Source organism: Propithecus coquereli, unplaced genomic scaffold, assembly GCF_000956105.1.
Source record: "Propithecus coquereli isolate 6110/MARCELLA unplaced genomic scaffold, Pcoq_1.0 Scaffold12, whole genome shotgun sequence".
NCBI lineage: Eukaryota > Metazoa > Chordata > Mammalia > Primates > Indriidae > Propithecus > Propithecus coquereli.
Genome location: NW_012136080.1, coordinates 9177875 through 9198916, shown reverse-complemented (window position 1 = coordinate 9198916; position 21042 = coordinate 9177875). Strand labels below are relative to the sequence as shown.

The following is a 21042-nucleotide window of genomic DNA, read 5'->3' as shown; positions in this document are numbered from 1 at the left end:
AGGACTCACTAACAGCCCTAGGCTGTTGGGGCTGGTTTAATTCTTTATCACCTTGTCCTTGTCCTCTCCTCCTTACCCTCCAAGGTCTATAAGTCACATGGGGACAGCCCTCTTGTCTGCTGCTGTTTCCTCAGCAAACTTAATGCCTGGGACATAGGTACATATTGGGTACATAATAGGTACTCAATAAATATCTATTTTCATTAAATAGTCACATACCTTGACCCACTAATCTTATTTTTGGAAGTCACCCTAAGGGAATAGTTCATAAGACAGTGTGGAATGAGAGGGGAACATGCTATGGTAGAAATCTGGTGTTGGAGAGTGTTAGGTTTGAATCCTGATCCTACTACTCATAGCGTGTTATTCTCTAAGTTTCAGCTTTCTTCTCTGGAAAGCAGGGGTCTTCACCCCTGCTTTATAAGGAAAGAAAAAGAGGCCACTGAATTAGACACTGATAACTTTAAAAAGGGATGTAATTTTACAGAATAGTTAAGGAGAAGGAGATGAGAAAATAGTGCTAGAGAATGTAAATCATTAGTTTAAGAAAATTAGTATTGAAGAGAGTGAGATGGAACAGGCACTTCAAGGTGTTTTGATGAGAGGATATTTGGACATTTTCATAGTAGAAAGGAAGGAGCTAGGGCCGAGGAAGAAAATGAAGCTAACAGATTCAGCGAGGCCCCGAGGAGACTGTCGGGGTGGGATCATATGCACAGCGAGAAGACGCGGTCCACTCAAGCACAGACAGGTTTTCCTGGGGGACAGCAGCAGAAGAAAGTTAAAGCTACTGAGATATTTTGAGGCAGTGAGAAGAGAACTTAAAAGAGTTATCAATGGATTGTCTTGCTTATAAGAATCAAGAAGATAAAATGGAATCAGAAGTTTGGGAAAAATAAAAAGGCCTTCTTGTAGAGAGTTGGAAAAGGGTCCAATAAAGGTGACCACATTTACCAAGTGGTATTGAAAGACCCAGCTGAGAATGGAATAGAAGTTTCAACATCCATAGTTTGAAAAGTCTAGGGTTGTACTGGTATGGTGGGCAGGGTATGGGAAGGTCAGCATCATGGCTGTCAGAACCGCCTAGGTTAAGGGAAGCCGTGAGAGTGAGGAGCAAACTGGCACATGCCAAGGCAAGTTCCTAATGTCTTTAGCAAACGGTAAGATATTTCCTGGGAAACTGATGTTAATGGCAACAAAAATGAGGAAAATGGTGGTACAATCAGGTGGCCTCATCTCTTGGGCGGGGGGTGGTGGTGCTGGATGGGATATCATTGAACAGGGGCTCCTAACAGCAATGGAGGAACAATAGCATGAAAGGCAACTGTGCTGAAAACACAGGTCAAATAACACGGCATGTTGGTGTGTTCATGTGTACGTATGGCCAACAGCTGGGGCCGTAGAGTGCAGTCACTTTTGAGGCTCATTCGTTGCTCCTCTCCCCTATGTGTGAACTGAGTTCTAGGCTTCTGACATCTGGGCCCAGCCATGAGAAAGTCAGGCTAGGGACGGAGGGCTGAACATTTATTCAATTAGCAAATACTACTGGAAAGCACCAGGCATTATCTACTGGCTGATGATTTAAAGAGGAAAAAATTTTAAGAAGCTCATGGTTGAATCTTGGGCATGTGTGTATGTACCATAGATTCTCGGCTTTACAAAGATACTGAGAGGAAACTGGAATTCCCAACAGTAAATCTCCCTCTTGTGAAATAACTAGAGTTATATGTTGACGTAGGAGGTGGGAGAGCACTAGTGAAGAAAGTCTGATTGTCTTAGTAAAGTTTTGAAATTAAAGAAGCTTTTTTTAAAAACAAATTTTTATTATTTTCAAGTAACACAATATGAAACTTAGACTTACGGATTTTCCAGCAAAGACTCTGGTTAATTTAATTGATATGGTCTGGGTAAGTGGGCCTACTAGTACTAGCTAAAAACACGGATTATAGTTATGGGTAGAATTTTATGGGTGGAAATATCCCAAGAAGTAGGGATGTCGGGCAACTTGTATATGTAGGGCGTGTCCTGTATTTAATGATTTCGTCCTGCTTCCTGAACTGGCTTTCTCAGAACACCCTGTCCTGTATTCTGTTTTTTTCCAATGAATTATAAAAGTTCAGCAGTTAGCGCTATTTGTCAAATTTAGTTGGACATCCATACCTTTCTTTGCCAAATTTGATAGCCCTGCTGAGGAGTCATTCGACCCCTATAACCTTCCATGCTTTGAACTGCTTTATAGCAACTCTGCCAAGGCAAGTAGTCACCCAGCCCAGTGGGCACGTCCCATCTCAGGAATTTCCCAACACTTAAGGATCATCTGTCTTCCTCAAATTTTTACCTGCTGCTCCTAGCATCGCTCTTTAAGAGTGATTGAACAAATCTATTCCCTTTTACTTAAAGAAGTTCAAATATTGAACTTACTTTGCTAGGGGCCACCTTATGTCAGAGACTCTTAACAAGCTTTCTATGAGCTAAAACCAGCAGTGTGCTGGTAAACTGGATCAAAAAAACAAAACAAACAAAACATAAAACACTTCTAATCTGTAGCCTTTGCTGATTTCTTTGGTAAAAATACTCCTGCCATGACCAACCTCAAGCTGCCAAAGTGAGGTTGCTGAACTCATGGTTGGGAAGAGATGTGTACATTCCACTCTCAAGATCTGTATGAGCTGGCTACAGAACGCCAACTCCTATGTTTTCTTTTTATGAACATGTTTTGCTGCTTAATCATACCTCACTCTACTTAGACAATGAATTTTTGATACTGATGTTTTGAGGAAAAGAATGCTACAAACATACTGCAGGTAGACTTGACAAGAAAAGGTGAGAGACCACAGGGACTGGAGGAGAAGGTGGGAAAAATGCTTCCTAGGTTACAGGGTATTGCTGCTAATCAAGAGAGAGAAGAATAAGTTCAGGGAGGAAAGGTAACTAATTTATACATTAATTGAGCAAATATTTATTGAGCACCAATCCATGCCTGGTACAGGCACTTTTAGGTACTGAGGACAGATAGAGCAGACCACACATCAGATAAAATCCTTGTTCTCGTGGAGCTGATATTTTGTCTTTTTAGAAATGCCTCCTTGAATGAGACCTGTGGAAAACTCTTCAGATCCTGAATCTTCTGCCGGGTAACTCCCCTGTCCTTTCCAGCTTCAAGCCACCAGGACATTTGATGAATGCCTTTCAAATACTTTGTCCCACACAATTAGAAACCTCCATCGAAGCTGACTTCACAGGGTGCAGTTGCTACCTCCTGCAGAAAGCTTCCCTGACCCTCCTTACTTCCTCCGAATCTGGATAACTCTTGTTTCCATTCCAAGCAGTGTAGTCATAAGACACAACCCTTGTCATTTTGTGTAATGCCGCATGTATCACTTTACTTCCCGAGTACACTGTGCACTTCCTGAGGGCGTTTTCTTAGCAAGTTCCATCTTAAACAGATGAGGAAGAGCCATCCACAGTTTAGCCTTTATCTGAAGAAGCAAAGTCCAAACTAATTTTTAGTGTAAAATGTTCATTTAAGCCAGTCAGATATTTTTACTTTATATTAATATTTTCCCTCCTGTTACATTAAAACAAAATCCCCCAAAAGAGAGCCCCTGAAATCTGCCTGCAGGAATTTTATTCTAATTAAGCACACACACATGTTTTTCATAGTTTAAGTAATGTTTTTGAGCTTCCTCGTAATGACTTTATTCACTATTTTACATTTGGCTCACTGCTAGAAGAAAGTTACAAGCATGGATGATGTCCCCAAGGACAAATGTTTACTTGGGAAAGAAATAACACATAGAAGCATATCAATCGATGTCTTGTATTGGTCATTCCGTGAACCAACCAGGAGAGGGGATGGTTTTGCTCTAGAGTTTGGCGTCCAGTAGACACTATCTCATCTTTACCCGTAATGGTAATACAGCACCGTGTTCTCTTGATGTGTTGCATCTGCCACATGGCAAATCTATAGGACCGTAAAGAGTATCATTCAAATATGATTTCTTCTTGCACAGTGAGCAGTTTCAGCAGGACACCCTGTGTTTTTGCTTAGGTTTTCTGAAGATACCAGAATCAAAGCCTTACACGTTCCTTTTGTTCCTTGAACAGATTTCAGAACCACGTTCTCAACGTTCCATTAAATTTTGAACTTGGAGGTACTTAGAACATTGTTACATGTCTAATTTTGTTCCAGTTTGATGTGTTTTCCTCTCTTAAATCAACTCTAGATTCAATATCTCTTACCATCAGAGCTTCAAGAGAAACTCCATCGTGCAGTGCTCTCACCTCTGATGTGTCGCGGCTCAGTATCTTACTCTCATCAGATGAGTTCTTTGCTATGATGTACATAATCCAAGAACTGCAGTATGTATTCATACTGCATATGTCAAATCTTCCTGGAAAGTTTGATTTTTGTTTCTTTAAAAGGAACGTGAATGTTCCAGGGCCAAAGGACACAAAGAGGCTTTTGTTTTTCAGCTCTGCTGCCTAATATTGTTTTCACATAAATATAAAAAACAGATACTACCATGTTCCCAGTGGAGAATATTTCTCCAGATGTCTCCACTGTGCCTTATTTCTTTGCCTCTCCTTGAGAGAAGGCTGGAACTGATGGGTAAGTTGCTCCTTTGCCCAGGAGCCTATGATTAACATCTTCCCTCCCTTGCTCCCACCCTAGATTGTGGGTGTTGTTTGAAATCTATCCCACTTCAGGCATTTAAGGAACAGGCTGCTCCAGTAAAATCTGGGAGTCCTCAAATAACAAAAAGTCCTGGGTGGCCAATCATATAGCACATGGCAGCCCCATGAACTCTGACCTAAGTTTTATTTCTGATTATATTTTGGCATTGATGCCCTTTTATATTAACACTGAAAAAAAATAAGTTAAATTTTATGACAAGCGGGGGCAGGGCCAGGTAGAGAAATAGGAGTTGCCTGAACTTGAGGGTCCCTGAAACACACAATTATCACCCAAAACCCATTTTCCTCAAAGCTAGGGGTTTACATTCTAGGGCATCTGCTCTCTCTGTGGAGATCTCTGTGCACGCTAATCTGTAATGTCCTTGGTACCTTGGTGATCGCTTGTGATCATACACTCCGCAGACCAGTCTTGAGGGATCACGGGGGCAACCAGCTCAGCAAACTTCTCCAGAGGACAGCTATGGGTGCAGCCTGGTAGCGTGAGAGGATGCGGCTCGTGCTGTGTCTCGTTCCGGTAGTACATCTCTATCATGTACTGCCTGGGGGAGAAAGGCGGATGGGAGAGCTCTGTTAGTTCTGTATTGTTGAACTGCCACTGAATTTCTTTCCACCTGGACTGTAACATGTCAGGTGATGGAGTAGTGGAAAAACTTATGGGAACGAGATTTTAGCCAATTTACGTGTGGGAATGTGGAGATTGCGGCAGGTGGGACAGATTTGCAAGGTGGAAATGGGAGGGCTGATTTGTTAGATGAACAGGGGCATAGGCGGTAGAGACCGGGATGCTTAATCAGAGGAGGAGGTGAGAGGCGGTGGCTGGGGGAGCAGGTGGGACCTTGATGAGCCTTTGAATAAGAAGTGGGGGCAGGTGGAGGCATTGGATTTTTCCTTCTCCTATTCTCTTCTTTTCAACTTTGCTCCTTCCTTTTTTTCCTCTTTGCCTCTCTCAATATTTCTTTCAGTCCTTCCCCTGGATATATCTCCCCTCTCCTAAACTAGGCCATAAACATGTAACTGAATAATATATAACATATGTGCTATCGTAGAATATACCACAAGGCTTTATCAAAAAGTATCCCTCAGAAACAGGGAGTGGGTCAATCTTCAAGTTCTTACATTGTGTCATACTAAGAAGGGCTCTCTCAGTACTTTATTTCCCCAAACCAAGTACTGTTTGGGGAAGGTCCAATGGCCTAAACTAACCTCAGTAAAACTAGTATGAGTTGCTTATGGAAGTCATTTGCTGATTAGAGAGGCAGGAGAGAAATTTAAGTAGAATTTAGTGACCCTTCTTGGAGTAGTAACTTCACAATTGCAAATTTTGGGTGTTGTTATAAACAAGTCTTTTAAAATATCACTTTAAAAAGCCATATAAAGATAGTAACTGAAAATATTCACTTATAAAATGTTTTTAAAAACTTTCCTAATATTATATGAATGAGTATTTGTATCCTGGAATAAATTTTCCCTTGATGGTGTATCTTCTATCTCACGATGATTGGCCTAGATGACCAATAGTACATCAAAATTTTTGATTTGCTTTCCATAGAATAGAGTTATGGCTCAGAAGTGACTATATTTCCAGACTCTTTCACCTCGGTAGGACCAAGTCACTAATTTAAATTAGTAGAATGTAAGCAGAAATGATATGTTTTCTTTTGGTCTGAAGTTGTTGATACCAGGTTGCCTTCTCCACTCTTTCATTCCTTTCTATAAGCTGCCTGCAGATGAGCACAGCACTCTTGAAACTGTAGGCCCAAAAGAGGGAGCCCTGGGTGCCTGAACTAGCACACGTGAGTCACATTTGGGTGAGTTCACTTCCTATTAACCAGGAACACCTGCATTGGACGATTAGCTTAGGGAGAAATTAATTTCCATTGGGCTGAGCCTCCGAGAATTTGAGGTTCATTTGTACAGAAGTCAAAATCACCCTTACTAGTTAATATATTTGGAAAACTGTTTTAGGGGACTCAAAATTGAATCTAGTGATAAAGACACAAGCTAAAGATGAATACAGAGTTTGGATAAAATTGCTTCATAAAATGTGAAAATGGAAAAAAGCAATATTTTTCAATTTAATTATTTTATATGGTCTGTGGTTTTAAATTTATGTACCTAACTAAAAATTAAACCTTTTAAGTATATATGTGGCTACCTGAACAGTTTATATATTTAAGATAGTTGAAAGTCTAAAACATTCTCCCTGTCTCCCGCCTTATTGTCTCATAGGGAAAATGTGGTATTACCTCACAGTCAGAATCACCTAACAAGGAGGCACAGATAGTATTTGGTAACTTGAAACCTCCTTGTTCCTAATTTAAAAGCAATCAAGTTTAACCTTTGATATTTCTGTGGAGTACCAAATAAAAACATCTCAATATAACAATAAACTTGATTTGACCTATATGTAGCTCTTGGCTAATTTTTTTTTTCTGTATGTCGATGTGTCTCAGTTGAAAAAATATCCTACGCTATACTTGATTCATAACATGGATTTATTCAAAGTAGTGAGAGAAAGCAATTCAGTGGGAGAAAATGCTGCCATACCCTTATAAAGCAAGCTCCAGACCACGGAGGTGCAGAAACCAGAGAGTAAAGTCTGAGTAAAGTCAGTAGCTTCTCTTATCTTTCTCCTGAAGGGATGGGGCCTGCTCCTAGAGCTGATCCTGGAATTTTGGCTGGGCCGATTAGCTCTGTGTCCAGAGCTGGCCTTCAAAGGGGCAGACTTGTGCAGGGCTTGTTGTAAGACAACACTTTATGTCTCTAGTCCTCTCGTTCCCATTTTATGCTATATTTAGCTAGTCTCCATTTTGTGGATCTTCTCTCTCCATTCTGACTCTAAATATTTGAGAACAAGGTTAGCTAAGATCACATTTTAGTTCTACCTCATTATGCCTGGCACCCAGTTAGAGGTCCTATAAAGGGTCTACCTACACTTCCCTAACTGTGCAGGACCCACTTTCTTTGTAAGCAGTGAAGATATTGATTTAGAATGAGGTCTCTGTGCTGTTACTTTTCTACTCTATAAATTCGGAGGATGAGAAAACTACATTCAAGACTATAAAATTTGCAAAACGAAATGCAGGACCCCTTGTTTAAAAATTTTTTAGAATTTCAAGATGGCAACAGCAGATCATTAAAATAAGCATGGGCTCTTCTGAGCACAGGGCCCTATGTAAATGCAGTCGGGCTGCTGTGCAGCTACTGTGGATGCCTTGAGGGAAGGGTGAAATATATCTCCCCGGCCAAGCCTAGAACAAAACTCTGGGGTCACTGCTTTAATGTGGCCCCTTCCTTGCTCTTATTCCACCAAAAATATCCTATGGACTCTGGTAACTTGCCCAAAACACCTCCTCCTTCTCCTCCCAATGAGAATGCCATTGTCACAGCAGGTACACGTTTTTGGTATAATCTTGGCTATGGTAATATCTACTCTTTCCAGTTTTCCCAGAACATTCTAAATTTTAACAATGAAACTCACATGTTTCAAGGACCCCCTCAGTTCTGGGTAAACTGGGAAATCTGGCCACTCTAACTTTAACCATCCCGATGGGTTCAAACTAAGCCATGATCAGCTGGGGAAGGCCATACCGGGTCGCAAAGAGGTAAACACCAGTCAGAAGTTGTACTTTAAGAATCTTGATGGGTGGATATAAATCACCAGAAAGTGAATAGATACATTTGAAATCTTTAATTGAAAGAATATTATTATATAACCATCAAGAACTTTAATTTTTCTCTTGCCATCTATCGACCTGTGTTTTCCAAGAGAACAATGTGTGCATACTTCCTAGAATACCTTAATTTGTTTAAAAAATGTAATTTCTATCACTTAGGGTAGATCTCTTCAATTTTTTATCTACTGTGTATGCACACTATTTTCCAATAAAAGTCTTCATGAAAACAAAGAAAAAAGAGCCATGACTAGCAAAGATACTGTTACTTACCACCATTTTTCCCTCTGAATATAAAACCAAACCAAAGACAGACACAATAACCCTTAAGTCAACAACAACAATAACAAAACCTGGGGTCCAGAGATACTGATTTTGTGAAGCACTTAGACACTTACCCCTTGTCAAGGTACAATTCCATAAAGTGGCAGGAAGCGTAGGGAGGAAGCATTCCGTTGTAAACATCTAGCGCCATCTGTAGGCCGCTCACAGTAGTGTCATGCTGCAGAGATCGAAGCAAGTCATTTTCTTTATCTCTGGTTCAAATTTACATTCAGTAAGTGTTTAGTACTTGTAGAACACCATGATGGTTTCTGATTCAATCAAATTTCCCACACCCCCCAATGACTTAATAAGTAGAGAGGAAAAGAACATCTTCTGTGTTCTAGGCAATGAAATTTACATAAATATTATTATTTCTACTTAAAAGATAGTAAACCTCAAACCCAGAGAAGTAACTTGCTTAATGTCATATAACCCTCAAATGGAGGAAAGTAAATTTGAACTAAGCTTTCTGATTATAAGTCCTGTGCCTTTTCTCAATAGAGCCTATCTTTTCTTTAGCTTGTTTCATTGATTTTCATTGAATTTTAAAATATTTTGGAACACATTAATGCTACATTATATTTTCCTATAGATTAGCATCAACTGTGATTCAAAGTTGTGGAAGAGTATATGAGGTTATAAATGTTTAGGGGGGATAAAGTACACTCAGCTCTCCTTATAACCCACTTACCTCTTCTCCTGTCCTGTCGCTGCCCTAGTTTTAGGCCTCATCCCCATTTTTCTACATTACAAAGGCTTTCTACACTATATCCTGTTCCCAACATCCAGTCATTCTACAAGAGGGATTAACTTCTGAAATGCTGTTCCTGTCCCATCAGCCCTGCCCTGCCTTCCCTGAGCAAACACTGCAGGGGTATTCCCCTGCTTCCTTGCTGCTCCCCACATTAACCAAAGCAGCAGCAGAACAAGATGGTCCTTCAGCTGCCTTCCAGCTCAAACTTCTGAGACTCCATATTAGGGCTGTCTAGTAAAACTTTCTATGATGATGGAAATGTTGTATATCTGTATTGTCCAATTTAGTAGCTGCTGGCTGTATGTGGCTATTGAGCAGTTAAAATGTGGCTAGTGTAACTGAGAGACTTAATTTTTCATTCTATTTTTATCATAATTACTTTATAAATCGTTAAAAAGTAAACTGCCACTAAGTACTGGGCAGCACAGTTAACATTTACTAATTTGGTACCAACTTCTCCATATAATGTTCCAGGCCTTTCACCTCTATCCTAATAATTCCCTTTATATTCCCTACACACTGGTGAGGAGACACTTACTAACACCTCCATCACAATGTGTTGCATGTGCTGCCTCTTCCAGGAAGCCTTCCTGCTTCTCTTCTTATCCTCCTAGAACAGAAGAGGTGGCTACCTTTTCTGAGGCACTAGGACACTTGATTGTATGGCATTTCCATATTGCTTTGTGTGGTGTTTATATGTTTATTTGTCTTGTCAGTATCAGATTATAAATTCCTCAAAGGCCAGAACGATGCATTTAATCCTAAAAGCTCTGCGCAGGTGCCTACCCTCTTCGGGGTGAGATGAAGATGCGGCCCCATGCTCTGAGAGATTACACACTTGAACAAATGGATGTTAAATGGAGACAGAAATACTTACTGCAGAATACATGATAAGTTTTCTGTAGCTTGATGCCTGGGTTACACTCTTCATGTGATTGAGGATTTCATTGACCAGGACACCTTAAAGAAGATTGATCAACAATGAAGTGGAACCAGACATAGGCTTATATTTTAGTTCATGGGCTTTTTGTCAATTCTTAGCTGGGGACTCTCCCTGCCATGACTGGAGAGGTAAGCCCCTAATTTTGGTTAGGTGCCTGCTGTGTGCTAGGTAGTGTGGTTTACACACATTTTTTTACTAAATCCTAAGTCTGTCTTATCCCTCATTTATAGGCGGGGAATCTGAAGCCCAGAGACATTAAGCGACTCGCCCAGCAGGGTGAGGAGAGCTGCACTGGCACACCGGGACTGCTGTGCCAGGTTTGTGAGAGCTCAGGCTAGGGGGACGATAAGCTTGGCAGGAATTCCGGATGGCTTTTTCAGATCATACAAGACAGCAGTTAGCCAGTGCTCTTCTCCAGAGCAGACCTGAATGACCGCACGGCGGACACCTGTCTGTCCTCACCCTCTTGCTTCCACTCTCTGGCAGTCAGATCTGCGGAGGCTGCGGGTGAAGGCAGCTCTCTAGATGTTTATGCAGGTCATGGACTGTTTTCTGTGGACCATTTCTCTACGTTACCTCGGGTGTCCCTACTTGGGGGCAACCATCATCTTTAGCTTCTTCCTGAGGTTCTGTCTTCAGTAGAGGAAACCTTTTCTCTCCCAAAAACCTGACTGCTGTTCCTCCTGAGGTGGTGCAAAGCCGATGCACAGCTCCCAGTCTCCACCCTGTTTGCAGACACCGAAGACTGTGGGGCACCTTGTCGTGCCAGATTCTGTTATGAGGACATGTTGCCTCAGGGACTTCCACAACCATCTCCTGGTGTCTCTGTCTGTTGGTCTCTCTACTATGCACGTGTTCTCCTGGCTTGAGAATGACCAGTGGGGTGTGTGTGTGTGTGTGTGTGTGTTTTGTGATGAGCAGGGCATTGTTGTTAACAGACTGACTATAATCCCAGGCTCTGTGCTTCACTCAGCAAACACAAACTCAGCAGCTATGGTGGGCCAGATACTGTCCTAGGTGAATCGGACATGGTCCCTGTCCTCAAAAAGCTTATAAAATAGTAAGAAGAGACAGGTCTGTATACCAGTAAGTACAATAAAGGATTAATTAAGGAGGTAGGTTGTCTGTTCCTTCTGTAGATGATAGAATTTCCTTAACTGTGAATGGAAGAAGCTAGATGCTGCATCTGTAACAGGTCTAGATCCCTCCATCTCACAGAGGGTTGCCCATGGCTTGATCATCATGCCATGTTGGTACTAAACTCTATAGCCAAGTCTCTGAAAGGCATGACAGCCTCTCGAAATCAGCAACTTGCCCTTTGTCAGCAGGTGCATTTTTGGCAGGTTGTAGCCTTGATAATGAACATGATGCCTGTTCTTGGCTCTGTGACAATTATACTCTTGTCCCAGGAGTAACTAGGGGTGACTATCCAATTATCCCCAGGCTTTAGCATGTCAATATTCTATTTTATAGGGGGAAACTGAGGCTCAGAGAGGCTCAGCAACTGTCTAAAATTATACAACTTATAAGCAGAAAAGCTGGGCTTTGAATCTAGCATGTCAAAACCTTACTCATTATCATTAGACCACCCTGTAACATAAAGCTAGCTTCTAAGTTCCCTGCTCATCCTTTATTAAATCTGCATAAACTAGACAAAATATCATTGCATAAACTTCATTTCCTTCACTCCTGGGCTGCAGCAGAGGGTGGTAAACTTTTTCTGTAAAAGGCTAGATGGTAAATGTTTTAGGCTTTGTGGACCATAAGGTTTGTTGCAACTATTCAACTCTGTGGTGGTGGCATGAAGGCAGCCATAACTAATGCATAAATGAATTATGTGCGTGACTTAATGAAATATGAGTGTGACTGTGTATCAATAAAACTTTATTTACAAAACCAAATAGTGGGCTGGATTTGGTCTACAGGCAGTAGTTTGCCAATTCCTGGCCTAGACCAAGAAGAGGACTCTTAACTGATGTGACCAGCCATATAATCTTAATCTAACCTTAAGGGTTTTTTTTGGTGTGTGCATGTGTGTGTACCTTACTGAACGTGTCACCCCTGAAACTAAATGACAGAATGAAAGTCCTGGCAAAGGTCAGAAAATGCTGGTCACAGTCCCGATGTTGCTGCGTTATGCCAGACAATGCATGTTTCTATGCAGGACCTTGTTCAGCTGCTTCATCATTCAACAAGCGAGTAGTTGACAAAACTCTCTTGCCTAGCCAGATGTGAACAATAGTCTGAGCTTATGTTTTGGCAGAACCACACAGGGAAACATTTCTTGGCTTGTCAATGGCACTGGGATTTCCTCCAGAAAGTAGGATAGGTGCGTATACACCAGTGCCAGCCTGCAGCATCCAAGACCAGAGTACATCTCAGGGAAGGACTCTTAAGACAGAATCTAGTTTAATCCCCTCATCAGATGGGGAAACTGAGATCCAGAGAGGGGAACTGGCTTCTCCCAAATGCAATCTTCCAGTAGCCAAGGGGGGTGGGGGGAAGGAAGAAACATGAGCAAGTTTCTAAGATAAACTCCATTTTTAAAATTCATGTATTGATACTCCTGCATCAATTATTAGTCTACTGTCAACTCCTGTCTGATATAAAGCAAGTTGGGATTTTATTAAAATGCAGATTCTGATTCAACTGGTTTGGGGTGGAGCCTGAGATTCTGCATTTCTGGCCAGCTCCTAGGTGATGCCGATGTTGTTGGACGATGAACTGCACTTTGAGTAGTAAGGGGCCAAATTCCTAATCTACCATGATTGAGTCGGAAGAAATAAATCAAGAGTCTAACCTCCACCATCTGATGGGGCTTGGGACTGAGTCATACTGCTGGCACCTGGCAGGCCAGAAATGAGGCCTGGTGCTTGTTTATGTGGCCAACAAGGCACCCTCTGCATCTTTGGTTGTTAAGCACATAAGATGGAGTTTCTTCCTGGGCTCTGCCCCTACACACAGTCTGTGTCCTGTCTCGTAATTTTTCCAACACTGCAGGTTCCATCTAAGACTCCTCTCTGGATGCTCTGCCTTCCTCAAGGGCTGGGTCTTGTTGCTCGTGCCCTTAATATGGTGTAAGGCTGTGCACAGAGTCTGCCTCTGTGCTGTATAGCCAGGACTCCTTTAGCAGCAGGTCTGCAACATCTGCATGTCATCAATGGCCACCATCTTAAATTTTGTGCCCCAACCTACTCTGTTCATCTCACATGAATTTGCTCCTGATCCTCCTGGTTTCATACCTCATGAGATGTTCTCCTGGTCACTCTTGCCTCACTCCATATACCTGACATGCAGCCCTGCCTTTCTAGCTTTAATTGACTCCTCTTCTGGTCAGTGGTTTGAATTCTTTCTCTAGTTATGCAACCCTGAGTGAACATCCTCCCAGCCTGGTCCAGCCCCCAGTATGCTTTGCTTGTAGCATTCTCTTGGGATTCTGATGGGCTTGTCCTGATCCCATGGTGAATAGGGTCTGGTAATGGCTGGAATCCTGATGTGATTGTCTTAATCTCTTCAAAATGTCTACAAATATGTGTCAACCTGACTTGGAAAATCTCCTGTGGCTTGGACTTTCTTCATATGTCAACCTGACATGTTGGACATTCTCTTGCTTTTTATCCTTAGTTTTTTTTTTTTGTTTTTTTTTTTAAGAATTATGTAGATTCTTTATTAGTCAATAGGATAGTTTTGATTAAGAACAGGTTGCTATTTAAACAATTTTCCTTTGTCTCCATTGGCTGTTTCTTCAAGAACTTTATAGTTGTTTCCAACATGGTCTTTGGTATTCTGTAACAACATGTTGTACTAGCAGCTTAGTACTAAGGTTTGGAAGAGCAAATAATTTTTATTTGCACGTCATCTATAATCTACTGGGAGTGGCTGCCTGAATCTCTGCACTGAGAAGGAGCCTGACCCCTTATTCAGGAGGGCTCAGTAACACCTACATTAACCACATCTGAGCCTAACACCCCATTTGGCATCTTGGCCTGCCCACCCAGCTGCCCTCGCAGCCTCCAGCATCTACCTCTGCCCTGCATGGTCCTAGCTTTTGTCTTCCACCCACTTATCCTGATTATAAGGACCCAGCATTCTCTTGCCTGGGTCACCTTCATTATGGCAGAGTGTCCTATCTCTGAAGGGCCAATTCTAACCAAGAAGAGGCATCACTGATAAATAAATCTCAATATCTTTCAACACTAATGGAAAATTTAAGCTGTGTCACAAACTTGTCCATTGCAATATATATTAATTTGCAGAGCATAATTAACCTGAAAAACCTGTTTTATCAACTTAAACAATGGCCACCACCCAGGGTTTCAGGAAAACAGGCCATTTTTATCCTACCTCCCACTTGAGAAAGTTATCCTATAGGCCACCAGACACAAATCCTTCATTCTTTGATCTGGAAGGTATGGAAAGGATAATTTAGCTTTAGCCCAAAGCTTTTGTTTTCCAGATGGGAAAACTAAGGCCCAGAGTGGACAATATTGATGATTATAGTAAAACACAATGTTCATTGACAGTATATTGTGTACAAGGTACCGTTTGTCCTAGGCCCTTTGAATATATACATTCATTTTAATCTTATCTGTGAGGTAGGTATCATTATTATTCCCATTGTGCAGAGTGGGAGCTGTTGAGTAAGTGGCCTGTCTGAGGTCACCCAGCTGATTAGTGGGAGGACAGGTACTCAGACCCAGATCGTCCAAACACAGATCCAATATGCTCCTCTCATTTTTTTAATACTCACCCCCCTGGAGTCTAGATTTCTCTTTCTGCTTGTGAATTCCATAGAGGGACAGGAGTGACAATTCTGATAATTCTCTCAACTTAGTTATGGTGTCCTCGGTGGCCCAGGTGGGTAAAGTGAAATTGTGAACACTCTGTGGCAAAGAAAAAGGAAGAAAATTATATGTGTATTTTTATTTTTGACTGCTTTATTTGTTCATTTAAAACATTTTCTGTTATCCCACAAGAACTATCAGGGCCAGTCTTTCTTGTCCTGCCATTTCTTTCTAAGAAGACTTTATATTGTGATAAGCAGTGGTATTGATTTTCAGAAGTAAAATTTCGAGAAACAAATTTGTCTGTTCCTACCAAGTCCATAGCATTTGGCTTAACTCGGGGTCAACGGGTGATTCATATTTCGCAGAGGAAGGGTGCAGGAGGGCAAGAATGTACCTCATTCTTCTAGGAAAGGGTTAGAAATCTTTCTTGAGCCTTTGGGAAAGATAAAACCTGACGCAGTTAGATGATGTCCTCTTAAAAGCTGAATGACCTGCCTGAGAGGCCAGTTAGAAAAGGCGATATATTTCTGGAGCCTTCAATAATATATGTCCATTCCATCAACTTCTTGTTCACTCACTCTTGGGGAAAGTCTGCACGTTACACACAGTAGGTTCCCGGTATTGTAAATGGATGAGTAACTGCAAGCAGGTCAGGTAGAGACCTTGGGCTAATATTTATTACCCATTAGGAAGAGTCGCTTAGGAGTCCCCCAGTTTCAAAGTCAGGATTGAGAGAGAGAGGAAGAGTGAGTTCATGAAAGAGGAGACCAAAGCAAAGTGACCTATGGACAGAATAAGTGAGAGAGACATGAAGAAGTATCACACAACACGGCCACATTTCAGAATAGCTCAGATCAGACTGTAGTAAGGACAAAAAAAAAAAAAAAATCAAGACTGGGACTAAAATGTGAGCTCTTGTTTCCATTGAAGAGTCTTTTATAAAGCCAACAAATCTTCATTGAAACAGATCGTTGATGATAAAGGGAAAACACTGGGAAGTAGCATGTGGTTGGGTCAATTAACTCTTATCACAGAGGTGCAAACTCTGTCCTCTGTTATTGAGACAGAGCTATAGAAGTAATTACCACCCCCTAGACTCCCATGGTGACTTCAAAATCAGAAGTGGGTATGAGTCAGGTGGGGGGGGGGTCAGAATCTTGCCCCAGAATTTAGTGAATGGGCTGGGAAAAAAGGAATAGAGAGTTCTCTTTTTGGCCAGAAGGTGGAGCATGGTGAGTGAAAAAAACACCAGGTAGCCTTGAAAAACACAACCATAATTTATCTAGCCACAAAAGCATTGCACAGCAACGAAGGGGTTCTTTCTTGATAAGCAAATTTCAATAGCCCGGCTTACTGTTGGCTTACTTATTTCTATACCCACAAATCCTGGTAATATTTTCCCCTGTTACTGTATAACAATATTGCTTTTTTCATTAAACCTACAACAGGAGCCCAGCATTCTTGAGTGACTGCAAGACAAATAAGCGGTGACACATGGAAGCGAAACAATTTTATTTGCAATTTTCTGAAGGATGAAAACATAAATAATGGAGAGAAAAAAGGAGAAGTCAGGATTTTCAAGTTAATATAAGGAAGTCTTAAATTATGTTTCAAGGTCAAAGGAAGTATAAGTAATACATCCGTAAAAAAGAGAAAGAAAATGTATTTATCTGTTTCAAAATAAACATAAATAATAAAATGATATTAAAAGTTAACCTTAGAGATATATATATTTTTTACCTCACAATATAAGGGGTCATAGATTTTACTCCAAATTCCAAAAAGGTCCTGGCTATGGAATCCTGAAAGTTTTGGCAAGGTTTCTATAAAATCCTGAAACACAAACAGAGACAAAACATTTCTACACGTTGGGTGTAGTTGGGTGTCTCAACTTCAGCACTATTGATATTTTGGGCTGGATAATTCTATGTTGGCGGGGGCTGTCCTGTGTAATATAGAATATTTCGCAGTATCCTGGCCCTCTACCCACTAAATGCCAGTGGCATTCCTAATCTTCTAGTTGTGTAACCCCAAATGTCTCGATGTTGCCAAATGTTCTATATGAGGCAAATTTGCCCCTGCTCTTCACAAAAAAGTCCACCAGTAATATTGGCTAGGATAATGCCAACCCAAAAAATTTTATACACACTAATCGATCACTTCTCATTATTACATTTAAAATGCAGATAAATGCTGGCTTACTGTCACATGTTCCTGGTTTGTGCTGGAATCGGATTGAAGTGCACTGCCTCAAATTCTTTTTAGATGTAGGGGAGGTATAACTCATATGTAAAGGAATGTCCCAGGTGAGAAGGAAAAGCATATCTCAGGCTGAAGCATCCAGGAAAACACAACAGAAACAGGACCTGGTCTCTGGCTATAAATATGAAATCTGGAGGGAATATCAACATTTTATTAGGTTCTGTATTATTCTTGGATTGTCACAATAATAAGAACCAACGTTCAGCTGACTGCTGAAATTGGCAGCAATCTCTGAGAAGCCTTTTGGATGATATTTTCTGTCTGATGGGTAAATTTTCTAGGGAACTACAATTTTCCAATATTAACTCCAACAGATTTCCATAAAATAAATAGAAATAATTGTTAAAGAGCTCCTGCTACCACCTCCCTAAACACAAAAGCTCTAGCACCAGATGATTTCATGGAGGAATTCTACCAAGCTTTTCAAGAGTAAATTATTCTAATGCTATTTTAACTGTTCTGGAGCAGAGAAAAAGAAAGAAAACTTTATGAATTAAGCATAACATCGATACTGACAAAGATTGCCCTCAAAATAAAACTATAGTTCAATGTCACTTGTAAATATCAATGCAAATGGCCTAACTAAAATATTAATATTAGCAAATAACTCAATGTCACATTAAAAGAAAGAGTTTTGATTTGAGAAATGTAAAGATTGTTCAATATTAGTAAATCTATGGATGTAATTAAATATAGTAATTGATCCAGGGAGAAAAATAACTTGATTATATTGAAAAATGTTAAAAAGATCTTTCAGATGATTAAACAATCAATATTGATTTAAAGAAACACTCAAGAAAATAGGAAAGATGGATACTTCCTCCCTTGATAAAAATATCTCTTTTCTGGTTCAAAAGCCAGCATACTTAATAGGAAAAAACTTTTAAAATCGGGAATAAGACAGGAACACCCACTACCACCACTGCCATGTAACGTTGTGCTGTAAGTACAAGCCAAAAAGAAAAAAACAGAGGTATAAATTTTGGAAAACTAGAGGTAAACCATTATTGTTGGCAGATATTGTAAATCTGAAAGAAACTTAAATTTATAAATTTAATATGATCCTAATAAAAACACTAAAAATCAAAAAATCATATTTTTGGAACTAGACAAGTTGATCCTAAAGTTCACAAAGAAAATTAAAACATAGCTGTGAAAACTCAGACAAAGTAGCACAATGAAGGATGGCCAACCTTTTAGATATTAAAACATATAAAATCTTAAAATAATTAAAACTGTGGTTTTGGCTAGTAAGAACAATTGAGAAGAATAAAAATTCCAGACATAGACTCCACATATATGAAAATTTTAATATGTAATAGCTTAAATTAGTAGGAAATGATGAGCCATTCAATAAATAGTGATAGGGCAATTAGATAATCTGGGAAAAAACTTAAGCAGGATACCTACCTCATACCTAACACTGGTATGAACTGTAAATGGATGTAATAATACATAAATGTAGAAATGAAGCTGTAGTAGAATTAGAAGAAAGCATTGCAGACCTCTTTTATAACCCAGGAGTGGGGGAGGCTTTTCTAAATATAACTCGAACTACAGCAGCCGTATAAAAATATATCGATACACTTACAACCCTGTACGGCAAGAACACCGTAAGCAAAGTCAATGGGCAAACAAACAAACAAAAAAACCCCATCATTCATATCACAGAAATGTTAAAATATATAGAAAAAGCTCCTAAAAAACTTACAGAAAAAAGAAAACGAATAATCCAAAAGAAAAATAGACAAGAGATGTGAAAGGAAGCACAAGTAACATTGAACTAGATGAAGATACCTAAGCTCATTCGTCATGCAAGTACCGAGTACAATGTTGTATAACAGTGATGATAGTGAGCTTCCTGGTCCTATTCCTGATTTTAGAGGATATAGTGCTTCTAATGACACCGTTTTTCACTTATCAGATTGGCAAATATCCCCAGAGTTGTCCACACACTGTTGGCAAAGCTGTGGAGAAACAGGCACTCTCATGCAGTGCAGACAGGACTAGAAAGTGGTAAAGCCTCTTTGGAGGGTAATTTGATAGTATTTCAAATCGACCCAGAATGTCTACTTCTGGGATATTATCCCACAGATATTCTTTAGAAATTATTAGATGTATTAGATCCCACAGAAATTATTTAGATGTATAAAGTATTTATACAGATTGTAAAAATAAAAGATCGGAAATGACCCACTTTTCCATCAATAGGGGCTGGTTAAATAAATTATAGTATGTCCATAAATACAAATACTACACTTTTATAAAAAATAAAGAAAATAAGGAAATGCTTTATGTACAGATATAGAAATATTTCCAAGATATTTTGTTAAGCGGGAAAAAAAACCCCACAAAGATACCTAACTCTGTGATTAGTATACCATTTTTGTGTAACAAAAGAGGAAACTATCAGAATATATTTGTATTTGTTTGTATATGCATAAAGAAACTGGAAGACTGCATAAGAAAATAATGCCAGTGGTTACCTGTGGGGTCATTGAGAGATTTTCCACTGTATTCCTTTTTTATATTTTCCGATTTTTTGGACCATATGAATGTATTAATGATGAAAAAGATTATTTTTAAAAGTACAAATCATTATATCTTCCTTTTGTATAGTCCTGAAAGGGTGTATTTCACAAAGAAACATAGAAACAAAAAAGAATATCCTTTGTATATGAAGATAATAGTCCCAGTTCCTTAGCCGTGATAAGGCGGGTGATTTTAGACTTGCATTTATTCTCATCCAGCCACTCACTTGCACCTGGTTCCTTTCAGGGCTATAGGTACAGGATTAGAAATCAAGTGGCTTCTGTACTGGTTTGTGGCCCCTGTACAGAGAAGGGGATCAGGAAGGGATGACTTCCCTCATTAAATATTCCAACCCTTTGCTATATATAGCCAGCCACCAACAGACACATTCATCCCATACTTTTAAGAAGCCAAAGCTTCATCCTTTGTCTTGGCCCTCATGCTCATGTAGACCACTAAATACTATTACTTTTTAACCTTATAAGGATGCAGCCTCTTCTGGAATTCCTCTGATTTCAAAGTCTCACTCTCAAGTTCTTGAAAACGAGGGCAGTTCCTGAAAGGCAGGTATAGCAACTGAGGACAAAAGAAAGATCATAGAAATTTATTAGTCAGGAGAACTTTGCTTACGAAGTTGCAGCAATATTTTAAGCCTCATCAGGTCCAAAGCAACCTTAATAAAAGATTCAAATGTGTTTGGAGCTTAATGGAAATTTTAAAATTGAAGGGAAAGAGACAAATATCCTTAGGTCTTAAAATAGCAGGATATGTACTCAGAACTGAAAACTTTTATTTTTCTTTCATCACCTTGCCTAAACAGGGCTGTGCTGTTGGTAAACATTCACACTTTCGGTTTTCCATGGGAATGATCACTGTTACCTTGCTTCCTCCCACCCCTTTCATTTCTAGCACTGGGTGCACATCTGTGTGCACATGTGCACGTGCACACACACAAGGATGGAGAAATGAATTGGAGGTTCTGGAAAGAACCTTAAGAGATCAATTTAGTGCTCATTGACTTCCGTTCTTGCAGATTTGCAGATTTTTAAAATAACGGTATATATTAAA

At 40.0% G+C, this 21042-nt stretch overlaps 1 protein-coding gene across 2 annotated transcripts in view; it reads right to left on the bottom strand.

The window, feature by feature from the left end:
- Positions 1 to 21042, bottom strand: part of ACPP (acid phosphatase, prostate) — a 46065-nt gene that overhangs the window by 5294 nt on the left and 19729 nt on the right. Inside the window, exons 5-10 of one of the 2 annotated variants that reach the window (XM_012664490.1) lie at positions 20452 to 20550; positions 16921 to 17013; positions 15144 to 15276; positions 10328 to 10410; positions 8771 to 8874; positions 5068 to 5237 (exon numbers count right to left, since the gene is read on the bottom strand). In XM_012664490.1, the coding sequence (XP_012519944.1) occupies positions 5068 to 5237; positions 8771 to 8874; positions 10328 to 10410; positions 15144 to 15276; positions 16921 to 17013; positions 20452 to 20550 (682 nt within the window). Of the gene's footprint in view, positions 1 to 5044; positions 5238 to 8770; positions 8875 to 10327; positions 10411 to 15143; positions 15277 to 16920; positions 17014 to 20451; positions 20551 to 21042 lie in introns of those variants that run through there. The other variant, XM_012664496.1, reaches the window with a different exon arrangement.